General features: G+C 37.2%; 1 protein-coding gene across 2 annotated transcripts in view; it reads left to right on the top strand.

Annotated features, from left to right (window-relative positions):
* The window catches only part of CUL5 (cullin 5), a 34,652-nt gene extending 21,124 nt beyond the window's left edge, over nt 1-13,528 (top strand). Inside the window, exons 9-19 of one of the 2 annotated variants that reach the window (XM_069014409.1) lie at nt 133-263; nt 1,029-1,136; nt 1,733-1,797; nt 3,803-3,935; nt 4,475-4,606; nt 5,247-5,370; nt 6,114-6,289; nt 6,406-6,567; nt 7,246-7,364; nt 8,636-8,759; nt 9,901-13,528. In XM_069014409.1, coding sequence (XP_068870510.1) covers nt 133-263; nt 1,029-1,136; nt 1,733-1,797; nt 3,803-3,935; nt 4,475-4,606; nt 5,247-5,370; nt 6,114-6,289; nt 6,406-6,567; nt 7,246-7,364; nt 8,636-8,759; nt 9,901-10,095 — 1,469 coding nt within the window. In that variant the 3' untranslated portion in view covers nt 10,096-13,528. Of the gene's footprint in view, nt 1-132; nt 264-1,028; nt 1,137-1,732; nt 1,798-3,802; nt 3,936-4,474; nt 4,607-5,246; nt 5,371-6,113; nt 6,290-6,405; nt 6,568-7,245; nt 7,365-7,988; nt 8,760-9,900 lie in introns of those variants that run through there. The other variant, XM_069014417.1, reaches the window with a different exon arrangement.
* Nucleotides 13,529-15,061: the final 1,533 nt, after the last annotated feature.

Here is a 15,061-nt window from a genome sequence, read left to right as displayed (position 1 = left end):
AAGAGACCGATTGGATTATCTGTTCTTCAGATATTTAATGTTCTGCTTGAGACATGCCTAGGAGAAATGCAGTGTGTTTGGGTTTTATCCAGGTCTTTGACTGGTGGCTTCATCAGTATTTGTATCTTTCAGAGTTGCATTTAATGTTTTCACTGATGGATAAAGTTCCGAATGGCATAGAGCCTATGCTAAAGGATTTGGAAGAACATATTGTTAGTGCTGGACTTGCAGACATGGTAGCAGCTGCTGAAACTATTACTACTGTAAGTATATTGGGTTTTAGTAAAATAACAACAGGAAAACAACTTTGCAGAAGTTAAATATTCTCTATTTGTGGGACAAATGCATGAATGGAAATAATATTTTGAGATTTTGTGTGTAGAGGTCAAATTTTGATCCACTGAAAGTTTTAAATGACTTTAGGATAGCTTTTTATTCTTTGTGTTTTCAATTGTAGCTTTAAAAAGTGAATCTAATTTGCAGTAAAGGTTATAAATTAGTTGCATGGGGTGCTTATACAATACAATTGTGTTAGAATCTTAATTTTAAAAGCCTAATTAATTTTCCCAGAATTCTAACTTCCTGATGAAATTTGAAGTTTGCTTTCAATCTAAGAGTGGTTGTTCATTGTGGAAGTTATAAGGATTTTTTCTCCACTGTATTTTTTCAGTTTTTTATCATCTTTTTTTTTTTGGGGTCTAGGAGGCCTAGGTGTCTACAGCAATTAGGATGTGGCATGTGTCTTTTATTGGTCCTTCAAAACATCCTTTAAAATAAAATGTTATTGTATAATATTTGAAAGTTATAGATTTTTATCTTTTTTTTGTGTATTGGAAATACTATCCTGAAAATCTATGTTTAGGCCTACATGCTGTAGAGCTCTTCAGTACAGAGACTAAAGATAAAATGTACATTCGTAGTATGCAGGCTTTTGAGGATACATCATTTTTGCAGATTAGGGAATTACATGTATGCTCACACTGAGTTCTGTGGAGCCCTTTTTTTTAGTTTGATTTTTGCCTCTTTAGGATTCTGAGAAATATGTAGAGCAATTGCTCACGCTATTTAATCGGTTTAGCAAGTTGGTTAAAGAAGCTTTTCAAGATGATCCAAGATTTCTTACTGCCAGAGATAAGGTATGTGTTTCTGCTGGTCTTTTGTTCACTATAAGAATTGTTGCAATTTGTATTATGATGTCTCCAAAACCCTGTGCCTATTCACTGTTAAATTTAGAAGCTGCTGTTTCTCTATTAAATATGCAGGCTAAAATATTGATGAAACTTACTATCAGCTGAGTAGCTTTTAATTTCTGTTGTAGTCCTGCATAAAGATGCATGCATTCAGCTTTGTAATGTTGTAGAGCACATTAGAAGATAACCTTTGCATTGAGAACCTTAATGTCCGATTCAGCAATAATTTGTGTTTAGAATTTACTATGTATTTGTCTCATGACTTCAGACGTGCAACCTGCTCCATGTAATCCCTTCCTAAGTTGTTGTTTAAAGGAAACTAGTATGGTAGTGGAAAAGAGGAAAACTCAATACATCAGTTTATTGGGAAAGTGAGTCATAGAATTTGAACTCTCAAACTGAAAATAGAATCTGCAAGCTTTGGGGTAATAAAAAAAAAATAAATTAATTTAATGTTACAATATTGTAAAAAGAGATAAAGTCTTTGCAATTCATATCAGTGAAAAATTGAGTGAAGCAACAATAATCTAATTATTTTTCAGGCATACAAAGCAGTTGTGAATGATGCTACAATATTTAAACTTGAATTGCCATTGAAGCAAAAGGGGTAAGCCATGTAAACTTTGTGCAAATCAAGGTTTTTAAAATGTCTCTTCAAAAAGTAATGCTGTGTTTAAAAGGGCTTTGTGTTATTTGCATTATGGAATTTCAGATTGCTTACTGACTTCTGGTAAGACTCTCTTCGTGTGGAAGCAGATCAGTGAATAGCAGCCTGGTTCAACTTAAATTTATTTGTAGTACTTGGGGATCTATTCTTTTATACTATGAGTCAGTTTGTTAGCTGAAGTTCATAATGGCTTCCTGGATTATTAATTCCAAAAACCTCAGCTGTATAACTCTGCCACAACTTCAGCAAAGGTCCTGGGGAAAAATGAGGCAGTAATCTTCATGGGAAAAACTGTGGCTGATTAAGGTGTAACCATCCACAAGCTGTTTTCCACCTCCTCTTGTTCCAGTTGAGTGTGACCTGTCCAGCTGTTGCATTTTTGTTTCAGTGCAGGATTAACCAGGTTAGTTTAAACAGCTTCCAGTAGATTAGGCAGACCTGCGTGACTCAAGAAGAAGGACCATGCTTACAGTGCCTGCTCTGCTAACTCAGCCAAGAGAAGGTAGCAGTCAGTTAATTGATTGTTAACATTTACCATGTGATGTGCCACTTGAGTAGGAATTTGTGTATATTTAGGTGCTTGGGATTGCTTATATATAGTTTGTCACCTGATTTACTACAGAAACAAAGCTTGTGTAGCTAGGCTGCCAGCTTCCCTTTCCAGTTGCTTCTAGTTAGGGGTGGATGGTTATAAATATCTGTCCAGCATCTTGGTTCGTAGTCCAGGTTGGGTCTCGGACTAATGGCAAGTCAATTCCCCTGAATAGGGATTAGTCTTTCTCCTTATATTTATTGGAGGAATGCTGTCACAAAAGACTGGATCCCTGTTTTCTATACTTTGCATAGGTGTAGGTAAGGTAGAGGAGTTTCCTAGGTATCTTCTAATGTTTTCGTTTCCCCTGAGACCATCCAAATCGATACCTCATTCAAACTGTTTCACTCCTAAAGTGAACCCTGCCTAGTGGTTTCTTAGAAACCACTGTGATTTTGATGGTCTTCTGTTCAACATTCTTTTTCCCAAGCACTTTGAAGTTGTCTAGATATGCAGCCTGGTTTGAGCAAAACAAAACTTCATCTTGCTTAGTCTTTTGTAATAGCCAAAAGGCTTGTGATCTGCTTATACTTCAAATGGTCTTTAGGAGGGCAGAAGACACCTTGCAAGCTGCTTCATGAATTAAAAAAAAAAGGACCAGTTGTCTGAAGAATGTTAGCTCTGTCTGTGCTAATTGGTGAGAGGGTGAAATGAGCAAGAAAACTGGATTCCTGAGCTTGCTTTCGGCCCTTGGGAGTAGCAGTCAAGTTGGTGCCATCTGACTCTAGGGATAGGGATTGGTCCTTGCCATATGGTTTTATTCACCAGTCTAGAACATGACCTGTGCTTGATGATTTTTGAAGAACCACAGTTTGCCTACTGTAGCATCTTGTTCAACTTTAGTCTGCATTTGATCTCCAAGCTGTTAGTCCATCCTTTATAGCTGTGATGAAATAATTTTATCCGATGTGGTAGATGTGTTGAGTTTTGCAGTCTGTGAAGTGTGGTGCAGGAGGCTGTTCTTGAGACCTCAGTACAGCATACTGAGGAGATGAGTGAAACATTTCACTGTAGCATTTTTATTTCTTTACTGGAATACTTCTTTCCATGCAATATATAGTTGTTTCAAACTGCAGTTTCACCTGCATCTTCCATTATTACAGTTCTAAAATTATAATTAGTTAAAATAATCAAGCTGTAGAAGCTGTTTAAAAGTGTTTGGCAGTATTTATTCTTTCAAGAAGAAAGGGTGCTATCCCTAATTTTTCATTAGTTTAACAAGGATATAAATTCACCACCAGGATCTTTGCCAAGGGGATCAGGAGAGAGTGGTCTGTCTTGTTAACAATGTAGTCACTCCAGGATAGCAGGGTTCTGTATGGTTTGAAGATATATTGTTCTTCTTTTATCTAGTGTTGGATTGAAAACACAACCTGAATCCAAATGCCCTGAGCTTCTTGCTAATTACTGTGACATGTTGCTAAGAAAAACACCACTAAGCAAAAAACTAACCTCTGAAGAAATTGAAGCAAAGCTTAAAGAAGTGGTATGTTTTTGCCTTCTATTTCTCAGTTACTCTGAAGAATGAATTTGTTTGTTTTATTTCCTTATGTGGGTTGCGGCCTTGATCTTCAAAAGCAGTTATGCGAGGTGTAATAGTAGAGAAAAGAGTTTGTTATGTTATCAAGTGTGTGTGTGTGTGTTTAAATATTGCAAATCATCCAGTGTTTCATGTCTCCTGTGTCAGTTCACAAAATTGGTATACTAAATTAATGCCTATATGAGACTGTAATGTATTACAATAACTAATATTTGTCTAGATAATAATACAGGAGATTTTTACATACCAGTGTCAATGTCTTTTTTGATTTAAGAGAATTTCTTGATGTTTGACAAATGAAGAAGTTGAAGGTGTGATATTATGAAACATTCATTGCTGATGCCTGTGATAGTATTAACACAGTTGCTCCTAAGGCAATGTCAAGTAGCCTTTTTTTACTCATAGTCTACAGTGCATTAGATCAGCATTCAAAGACATGTCTGGTTGACAATGCAAATAAATATATTAAACTCTATTTTTGACAGCTTTTGGTACTTAAATATGTACAGAATAAAGATGTTTTCATGCGATATCACAAAGCTCACTTAACGAGACGTCTGATATTAGATATATCAGCAGATAGTGAAATTGAGGAGAATATGGTGGAATGGCTCAGAGTAAGTAGCATCATATCTTATCTTTGGTTGTGCCTCATGCTTGTAGTTAATTAATATTCCACTCTTGAACATAAATATCTTTCTCACTTAGGTGAGTTTTATCTTTAATAGCAGGCGACTCAGGGCATCTTGTTCTTCCCTTCTATCACAGTACTTTGTGAAAGTAAAACAGTTTAACTCTTCTCTAATAATGGCAGTGATAGATGTAAAAATGTTTCACATACAATTATCTAAAGGCTTCATAGGTTCCATATGCAAATAAGCAAAATGCAGTGTACTTGTTTAGATATGTAAATAATTTGAGATCTATTCTAATTTTGAATTTTTATGTAGATTAGAGTATTATTTGCATGCCTTAAACATTCCTTCAAATCTCAGAACTTATGGATTCCTTAATGCATGCATACCTTCTTCAGAACTTGAATTTCTTTAAAAGGATCATCATATGCCCTTAAGGGATAACTACTTATGATCCATGCTAAAAACCCTTTATATTGCCTTGCAGATTGACTATTACTGTAAAGTGATTATACCTGTATACTTTTTTATGCTCTTAATTTATTCAAGCTTATTATTTAAAAAGAAACCTTTTTGTTCATAGTTTTCTATGTCATATTTACTGTTCTGTTTGTTTATGTAGGAAGTGGGAATGCCAGCAGACTATGTAAACAAGCTGGCTAGAATGTTCCAGGATATCAAAGTGTCTGAAGACTTGAATCAGGCCTTCAAGGAAATGCACAAAAATAATAAACTTGCTTTACCAGGTATTGTTTTCAAATTATTTGCTCTTTTTAATTTCTTTCAGTGAAAAATTATGTTAAATTTTAAGTTAAAAAGTATGTCAACTACAGGTTGAGCACAGTCTCCGTGGCATTGTTGCCCCTAGATTGGAAGTGTCTGTAGACTCTGCTTTCTCCTGCAGTTGATACTAGAGCTATATCACTCTCTGAGTTGTGGGCTTTCCTTATGAGCAATCTTACCGATACAGATTCCCTACTCTTTTAGACAAATTGCAAGCAGGGGCTTGAATTGGCATCAGCCAGGTGTGAATGCCTGAACTATCCCCTTCTTTCATGCCCTCATCATTCTTCAAGTGCTCTGTGCTGTGCTCCTCCTTTATCTGCCAGCAGGAGAACTGGATGTGTGCTATGAAGAGCTTAAATCACATTCTGAAATTGTTTCACTGATGAGAGAGGCTGAGGAGCATCAAGTATTGGACCTGCCATGCTGAAAACCCTTGAGTAGTGCTTATAAGCATCCGCTGTAAAGCTGCACCAGCGTTTAAGGAGCTCTGCAGTAGCAAGCCAAAAAAACAGGTTTCAATCAGTGCTGCTGGCAGAAAGCCAGTGCTGCATAGAGTACCTTAATGTTTAAGTAGGTAGACACCCTGCAACTTTCTGAAAATTCAGTCCTCCATAATTGTGTTCAGAGTAGGAAAAAAACCCAAAACATTTTGGTTTATCTATCTGTTATGCCTAGATTCATATAATCCAATATCATCTTACAGCTGACTCTGTGAATATTAAAATTTTAAATGCTGGCGCCTGGTCCCGAAGTTCTGAAAAAGTGTTTGTGTCACTGCCCACGGAATTAGAAGATCTCATCCCAGAGGTCGAAGAATTTTATAAAAAGAATCACAGTGGTAGAAAACTCCACTGGCACCACCTCATGTCCAATGGAATTGTAAGTGTGTAGTTTTCAGCGTATCAGTCTCAATGACTGTATTCTCTGTATTTATAACAGTAAGAAAGCTTGTGATCCAGACAGGCTTATAAGTAAAATTTTCATCCTCTTCACAGATAACCTTTAAGAACGAGGTTGGCCAGTATGACTTGGAGGTAACAACATTTCAACTGGCTGTGCTGTTTGCGTGGAACCAAAGACCCAGAGAGAAGATCAGCTTTGAAAATCTTAAACTGGCAACTGAACTCCCTGATGCAGAACTTAGGAGGACTTTATGGGTATATCCCTTTCTCTTGGAACAGATTGCTTCTTGATTTCTGTACTCTGAAATACAGGATTAGTATTTTTAAAGCACTGTCTGATAACACTTTGAAACTGAAATGTGAATGCCTTTCTTGGTAATTAATCAGTTGTAATGCTGGCTCCTTGCACTACTGCTGAGCACACACAGTATTTACATTAACACGTTCTCTCAACCCAGTATTACTTCACAAACTTTTGGAAACTACAAGAATTTTTTGACCATAAAAAGCTGCCTAAAGCACAGAGTTATGCTTGTGTTTTGTTGAGTGGGTCTGGTCTAATTCTAGGAAATTAGTGACACCTGATAAATATATGTTACTTAAAAATAACTTCAGTGTTTGCTTTAGCAGACTTCTAATTATTTAGCTCACGAATAAAGAGAGAAACCATGTAAGTCAGACTTAACACCACTTCTGTAGCTGTGAGTTTGTGTGTTTTACTGCTTTGTATGATTTTGTTTATGCTAACCCATTTCAGAAGGAGATTTGGAAACTGTGTCCCCCCTCTGATTTTACCAGTTCCAAACAAGGCTGTGTGGTTTCCTCATTAGAGTCTGCACAGCAGTGAATTATGGTCTTAGAAAGTAGTTGTTTCCATTTAGAAAGTCTGGTGTTTTATTTTCATTCTTTCTCCCCCTCCCCTTTTCTCTGTAGTCTCTTGTAGCATTTCCAAAGCTGAAACGTCAGGTTTTATTATATGAACCTCAAGTCAATTCACCCAAAGACTTTACAGAAGGAACCCTCTTCTCGGTGAACCAGGAGTTCAGTTTAATGTAAGATGATGTTTGAAAAGTAAAATAACAATGTACTATTTTATAACTAAAGGAATTCACTTTAACTTAACCTTTATTCTTGAAAGTTTTCAAAATTCAGCTAGAATACATGCTTTGCTGCCCTGTCCTCATTTAGTTTTGGCAATAGTCATGCTTCAAGTAGGTGATTGGATTTGATGACCTACAGCAGCTCCTTCAAACAAATATTTCTATAATTCTAATCCCTGTGAAATTAAATTTCTTACACACCTAAGGATGAGGTGCAAAATTGGAGGCTTTGCCATGTTCCAGTTAGCAATAAGTCCATAAAATTTCATGGAAGACAGCCGTGATCAGAGCACTAGTGTTGTATTGAATATTACACGCACGTAGAATTTCAAGAACGGAGTGATAAGTTAAAAAGAAGTGAAACTGCTTTAATAATATGGTGTGCTGTCAAGAGCCAGGATTTTTAGTGTGGCTCTCACCAGCGAGGAGTGTCTTTATTTCTGTGAGAATTGCAGGGCTCTTTTACTGGTGCTTTGAAATCCTTTGAGCACAAGATAATACAAAGAGAGAATATCCAAGTGGTACATACTATGTTCAGCGTGTTTTACTTGCGCTTCTGCCTGCCTCTGTTGTCAGTGACTATGATGAGAACTGGCTCCTTGCTAGTAACCTCAGATTCTGTGCCTCATTCTCAGTAGCAGCTGGACATCTGGATCTGTGGAGAAAGAGATAAGTGACAAATCTGCTTTCCTGGGGCTTAGTTTCTTGTCCAGGGCCATAGTGCTTATTCCTGTCAACAGGATTTTGAGCTCTGGGAAATGAGAGGACATGACAGAAGATACAGGCTGTAGAGATAGTTTGTGGGTGACCACTGGAGAATGCCATCAGCTTTCTTGGTTGCAATAGCTGGGTTTTGTCCCAGATGGTTCTTTGATGGAATATTAACTAGTCAAATTTCCTGAACTTTGTTGTAAAAACTTCCTCCAAAGAGCCCCACATTTATATAATTAAATTGAAATCTATTTTTCTGAAATTTTATTGTTTCAGCTGCTGGATTTACTTGTAATGCTTGCTGGCATTATTTAGGTTTGATTGTGTGGAGACATTGGCATTGAGTTCTGATCTGTCAGACAGCTCTCTCACTGCTGCAATGCTGATAACCTATAAGTATCTGATCTATCATGGTACTCCTTGTTGCTGTAATTTAAGTTTACCAGGAATTCTGTAATTGAAAGTGTTTGTTTATTTTTTTGCTTACTTTCATGCAATGCAACTTTTTTCAGAAAAAACGCTAAAGTTCAGAAAAGGGGCAAGATAAATTTGATTGGTCGATTACAACTTACTACAGAGAGGATGCGGGAAGAGGAGAATGAAGGAATAGTCCAGCTAAGAATATTGCGAACCCAGGCAAGTAACCTGCCAGAGGAATACAAAATTCCCCTATTTCTTTTGTTGCATTATCATTACTGTAATTTGTTGTATTATCATTACATGCTGTCCACAGTTGGATGTTGATGTATGAAATGGGTGCTTTGGAATCCCATTGGAAGTCACTTCTGCTATATGACTCTAGATCCTTGTGAATACCTGATTTTGGATGTGTGTTCATGCACTTCTAGTTGTCAGCCTGCTGTTCTGAAGTACCAGGTCACCATCTTGAAAGAGGACAAAGCAGATACTGAGCAACAGTGTGGTTGTGGGTGACAGCAGCAGATTGATAAAGTTGAGTGACACTGGCCACCACCATGAACAAACAGCATTGCTGATCTTGGTATCTCTGGTCTCAATGAAGAGAATAATCCTGGAGGTGGGATCACGCTGTGGTAACAGCACTACAACTTTGAAGAGGCCTTGTCCTTAGAGGAAAAGTTGAAAAGTGCATCTTATCTATACAAACTGCAGCTTCCTGCTCTGTGGTTAATAGTTCTTCAGTCAGCTACTCATGTCAAATCTTTTGAGCTGACAGTTTTAGAAAAGCCTGATTTTTTTTCTGGCATCAGGAATCATTACCTACAATGGAGTCTCAAAAATCCCATTTTACCTTCAAGTTTCAGGTGTTCTGTCAGTCAGGTTGGATTGCAGGCCATGCACACTGTGAATTGTACCACCTGATGTAACATTATGATGTGACCATTCTGGGAGCAGCGGGATTAATGCCTGGTTGTACTTACAAAATGAGTGAGATGTTCACAAGGTATATCATAAGTCACCTAGGAAACTGCAACTTCTGCTCAGGGAGTGAATGAACATTTGGTTTTAGTGAGTAATTCACACTGTAGGTATAGGATTTAGCTCCTCCTTTGACTGGAATTGTCTTATATCTCTTGCATCTTGCCAGTGTTTCATTCTTTTCCTTTATCAACTTCTTTATAAAAGCAGTTCTGTATATACATAGGCTAAAATATGCAGCATATTTCTATTATCTAGGGAAAAATATAGTTTTCCTTGCTGTCTTGCCTTACCAGGAGCCTCCTATTAATGCTGTGTTCATTTGTCACTTCACCCAGGCATTTAAAAATATTTTTCTTTTCTTCTTGTCCCCCACCAGGAGGCTATCATCCAAATAATGAAAATGAGGAAGAAAATTACTAATGCCCAGCTTCAGACTGAACTGGTAGAAATATTGAAAAACATGTTCTTGCCACAAAAGAAAATGATAAAAGAGCAAATTGAATGGCTTATAGAGCACAAGTATATCAGAAGAGATGAGTCAGATATCAACACCTTTATATACATGGCATAATTGGAGGACTCTGCGGGATGCTGAGAACATAAATGGAAGGGTGCTTGGACAGACAGCTCGACAGTTTGTGCTGCAGAAGGACTTGTTTTGACTTTCGTTACGTATTAAAATCCCTGCCTTACCTTACAGAGGACTATATTTTGCCAATCTCATTCAGCTAGCATGATGGCATTCCCTTCATGTTGCACACTTTTAACAGCATGCTGTTTTGTGGGAAACTTGCATTCATGAGGAGCCCATTGTGAACTTTTTAAAGTAGATTTGATTTACACCCACCAGGAAGAATACAGATTTGGTTTTTAGATGACCAGTACTTGCACAAGGAAAAAATATTCAAATATTCATGCACTGAGGAACTGCTATTAGTTTTGTTTTGGGTTTGTTTTTTGTTTTGTTTGATTTTGGGTTTTGGGTTTGGTTGTTGTTTTTTTTTAATACAATTAGGACTAGAAGTAGCACTTTCACTTTTGTGTTTTGGATCAACAGAGTAATGTACTGTCCATCTCGGATCCTTTTCATGTAATAACATTCAAGAGACACAGACACATGCATCGCAACTGATATGTATTTGTTACAGTTAAAACCTGTTGGCTAGAGCAGTGCTTCAATCTAGTAACTGGATTTTAATAATTGACACATTAAGTGACACAGAAGTACTTCCAAGTCATTGGTGATATTTTTCCCTAAGCAAGAGATAATTGTTTTTAAATTGTTTCCTCTAAGCAAGTCGATATGTTGTTACCTTATATGGACAGATGATTTGCTACAACCCTTTTTGACAAGGCAAAGGTTTCTTGAAAGATACTTCACTCTAAAAGCAGTTTTCATGGGTGGGCCTGCTATATGAACAGAAATATTAAGTGTATTTCCTTTTACATTTAATATTTATATTCCAAATATTTCAGTATGACTACATATATCAGGATGCATTAAAGAGTAATTTATGCTCAACTCCCCCAGAAAGAGAATAACACTTGAAGATCCCTGTACTATTTCCTCAGTGGTAACTTTTATATACATGCAAGGTTAATCCAATTGGACTAGTCAACATCTTTATATGAAAACCAAACCCTCTGCTTTTTATTTTGTAACTGGTAGGGTAGGAAATACACTTCTAATGAAAATGAAACAACGCTAAGGAAAAATACTGTGTTTAGTGGATGCAGAGAGAGTGCCAAACACACATCAGGAATCTCATCTTCTTAAAGTTACCTCTTCCATTCTCAATCATCTGAAGTAGTCATTTGGCACTACCCTATTCTCTGCTATTGTGAAATGTCCCAGCATGTACTGGAGCGATACCATGAGTCATAGGAGCAGAGTGCCTGTCATAGGACAAAGGTAAGTTGCGCTTTACTCAGTTCTGTATGAATATTTCTTCTATAAATCGCAAGTGTGTGAAGTTATTTTTTAATTAACGAGTTGAACTGCAACATCTAAAGGCCTCATCTTCTTTGGTGAGAAATGGGGAAGCGGATACCATTAACTTTAGTCAAAAAAGAAAGCTTTCCAGTAAGTAAGAGGAGGAGTTTTACTTTCACGTGGTTACAGTAAAGTATGCCGTAAGAGTGGTTGAAAAGCAAACTCTCCAAGAATGGCTGCTTGCACCCTTAAGCAGGCTGTGTGCTCTGTTACTAATGTAAATGCCAGTGTGACTGCCTGCAAACAGTGTGTACTTGGACATCTGTTTAAGTAAGAAATTTTTGGTAGTGAGGGTTTCATGACCAAGAGATGGCGAGAAATCAAGGCCTGGCCAATAACAATTGATTGAAATTCTACAGCTTGTGTTACATGCTTTTATTGATACTCAAAAGTAGATGCTGTTTAAAAATATTGCATCTTTTATGTTGGCCCTGTGGTGTTGCAATTCAGAATCAAAAGCAAGTGGTGCTCTGTGTAGTTAACCAATGAAACTATTTGAACATTAGAAAACAAAATTCTAATAAAAAACTTTGTGCTGCAAGACTTTCAGTCTTTGTAACTTAAAAGTAATAAATGCTTACTTGGGATAACTGGGAGAACATTACAGTCTGAGCACACTCTTCAACATGAAAAATTCCAACCCTTAACCAGAGAAAAAGAGGTGTGAAATGGTCACACGAAAGAGCTGGCAAGGGTATAATGCTAATTTTGAAGCCATTGGTTTAGATTTGAGAGGGAAGTTTAAGAGACTGCATCTCAGATACAACTTAGGAAGTTGGAAGCTGGAGTGTATGCAGAAAGCAAAAGGTTGCTAAAAGCTAAGGAGCTACATGTTCCTTCAACTAATAAATACAATACAACCTAATTGTTACCTATATATTTTTCAAAACCTGGGATGAAAATAGAATTGGTAATGTGCCTATGACTTGGTCATTTTTCTTTAAATATATACCGGAAATGGATGTTGGGTTTTTTATGAAATCTGAGACAGACACCAGCAAATTTGTTAAAGATGCAGAATCACATTTAGCGTCCTTCATCAGGTCACTTCACCAATATGCACTTAAAGGGAGATACCTGGGGTAAGCTGTCTTTTGGGGAGGGTAGAGTTCAGATCTAAATGAAAACTATTCCTCACTTGCAATATGGCAACAATGCACTTTTAAGGCTGCAATTTTTAGCTATGAATATATATGTCCAAAGACCTAGCTTAAGGAGGTGCTGCATCTGAAAAACACGTTGCCACACACACTGCCACGGTGAATAGCTAAGGAATGAAATCTGATGTAGAAAGGGTGGGGGGGAAATCATCCTTAATGGGTTTAATTAAGAAATACTGTTAAATCTTTCTCTGTCCCAACAACTTGATGAGAATCTCTTTCAATTCTGAAGTCTTCCATTTTCCTCTCTCCACAGTTGGTGTCCCTAGCTTCTATTTTTACTCATTTATCTTTCATTTGTTACGACTGTAATGCAGTTACATTTCCAAATGACAATGTGACTTTCTCATTTTTCACCTTTTTAAAATTAATATAAATGTTCTGAATGTTCACATCTTGCATTTATCTGCATTGGGATGCCATTGTCCTGTAAAGTGCAAATTTTAAAAATACAATTGGCAAAAAGATTTGATAGTTTTACAGAAAGATTTGCTATCTCAAACTGTTTTCTATTTTCATCTAAATGACTGGGATGCTATCTTTGTAATTCTTTAAGGTCATATTTGTGAAATAAACAATACATGAAAGCTTTTCTGTCATATACACTATATGTAGTCTGGAGTGTTGAGCGAACTCGAGTTCCTGAGTTGTAATAACTATCTCCATATGGTATTTACAATTTTGAATGTGTGCCACTACCAAGATAATAATGCTGTACAATTTTGAATGGTGGTAGTTTCTGTATGGCAGTCCAGCTGAACTATTTTGATGTACTGCTTAATTTTTGAATTTTATTTTTTAAGTTGTATAATTTATTTTCTTGCAAAATAAAAATGTAATTTAAAAGACTACTCATTTAGCAAGGTATTTTGGTGTCTCACCCTACAAAATTTTAAATTTGAATTCAGGTGCTGCTTCTAAAAAATGCCAATGTGTGAAATTTGCCTGACTTCAAGTCCCAACATCTGTTATGATCAGAGTACTTTAAAAAAGAAGTGGATACTTAAAATTCTTTTCTTGTTAAAAAATTTTAAGTACTTAAAGTTATATATGTAGAGCTATTTAGTTTTCCAATTTCTGTTTAAAGATGAGCTGTAGTCTTTCAGTGTATCAAAGCCCGCTATGCCAAAAGTGGGTAGGAGTTGCCTTAGTTTATGGCATTTTTAAAAAGGGTTATGTCTCTCTGCAACTTACTGGGATGCACTTGGATTGCTGAATATTTTGGTTGATTTGTCTCTGAAGTTATTACAGTGTGTGTCACTGAAAGTTACCGGTGTTGCCATGAGATAGTTGGGACCTTCAGGTACTCTGCAGTAAACAGTGATGTGGAACAGTCGCTTGCCTGAAGGAGTGCTTTTACTGTAATGGCTTTTCTTCTCTGATTGTCCTTGCCTTTTAATGTGAATCTCTTTGTACATTTCAGCTCCTTTCTTCAAGTGCACCAGCTAACATCAGTGTTCTGTGCTTTCTGGTACATGCAGAGATTAGAACTATTTGTATGGAATAAAAGCTGTTTTTGAGTGACTGTTCAGTACCGCGCATGGCAGTTGGACACCTGGCAGTTCTTGCAGGCAGAGTTTTGATGGCAGGTTGCCATTATTTCCAAACTTTTTTTCCCTCTGTTAGGGCAATACATAGTCTTTCACAATGGTTTTCCAGGTGAAGTTGTTCTTTAGAAGCCAGTTATCGCAGGAGTACCTTGCCTGAATCAACTCCTACCACTGTAAATTGATCATGGTTTACGTGGAATTATTGACCTAAATCCAAAAGGCTAAACCTGGTTCATTCTTCTGATAGAGTGAGAATGTGGCTTTACTTTCTTCTTTGCTTTGCCTGTCAACATAGAATCATAAATTGTTTAGGCTGAAAAAGACCCTTAAGTCCAACCATTAATGCAGCACTGCCAAGTGCACCACTAAAGCGTGTCCCTGAGTGCTACATCTACACATCTTTTTAAGTACGTCCAGGGATGGTGGCTCACTCACTTCCCCGGGCAGCCTGTTCTACTGCTTGACAACCCTTCCCATGAAAAAATTTGTCTTAATATCCAATCTCAACCTTCCCTGGCACAACTCGAGGCCATTTTTTTATTATTTGATTGAAGAGACCAACCCCACCCCCCTCGGCTACAACCTCCTTCCAGGAAGAGTGGTAAGGTTCTCCCTGAACCTCCTTTTCTCCAGACTAAATACCCCCAGTTGCCTCAGCTGCTCCTCACAGAACTTGTGCTCTTGATCCTCTCCCTGGGCATCTCAACATCTCTAGGTAGACTTGGTGCCTTGCATTTGATCCTCATTTATTTTAGTGATGGAGATCCACTATGGAAATTCAGTTGGATACTGTACTTCAGCTCCTGCGTGCAGCCTGAAACACCCGTAAGAAAG

This window comes from Aphelocoma coerulescens, chromosome 1 (assembly GCF_041296385.1).
Source record: "Aphelocoma coerulescens isolate FSJ_1873_10779 chromosome 1, UR_Acoe_1.0, whole genome shotgun sequence".
Lineage (NCBI taxonomy): Eukaryota > Metazoa > Chordata > Aves > Passeriformes > Corvidae > Aphelocoma > Aphelocoma coerulescens.
This window is presented reverse-complemented; position numbering and strand designations above follow the sequence as displayed.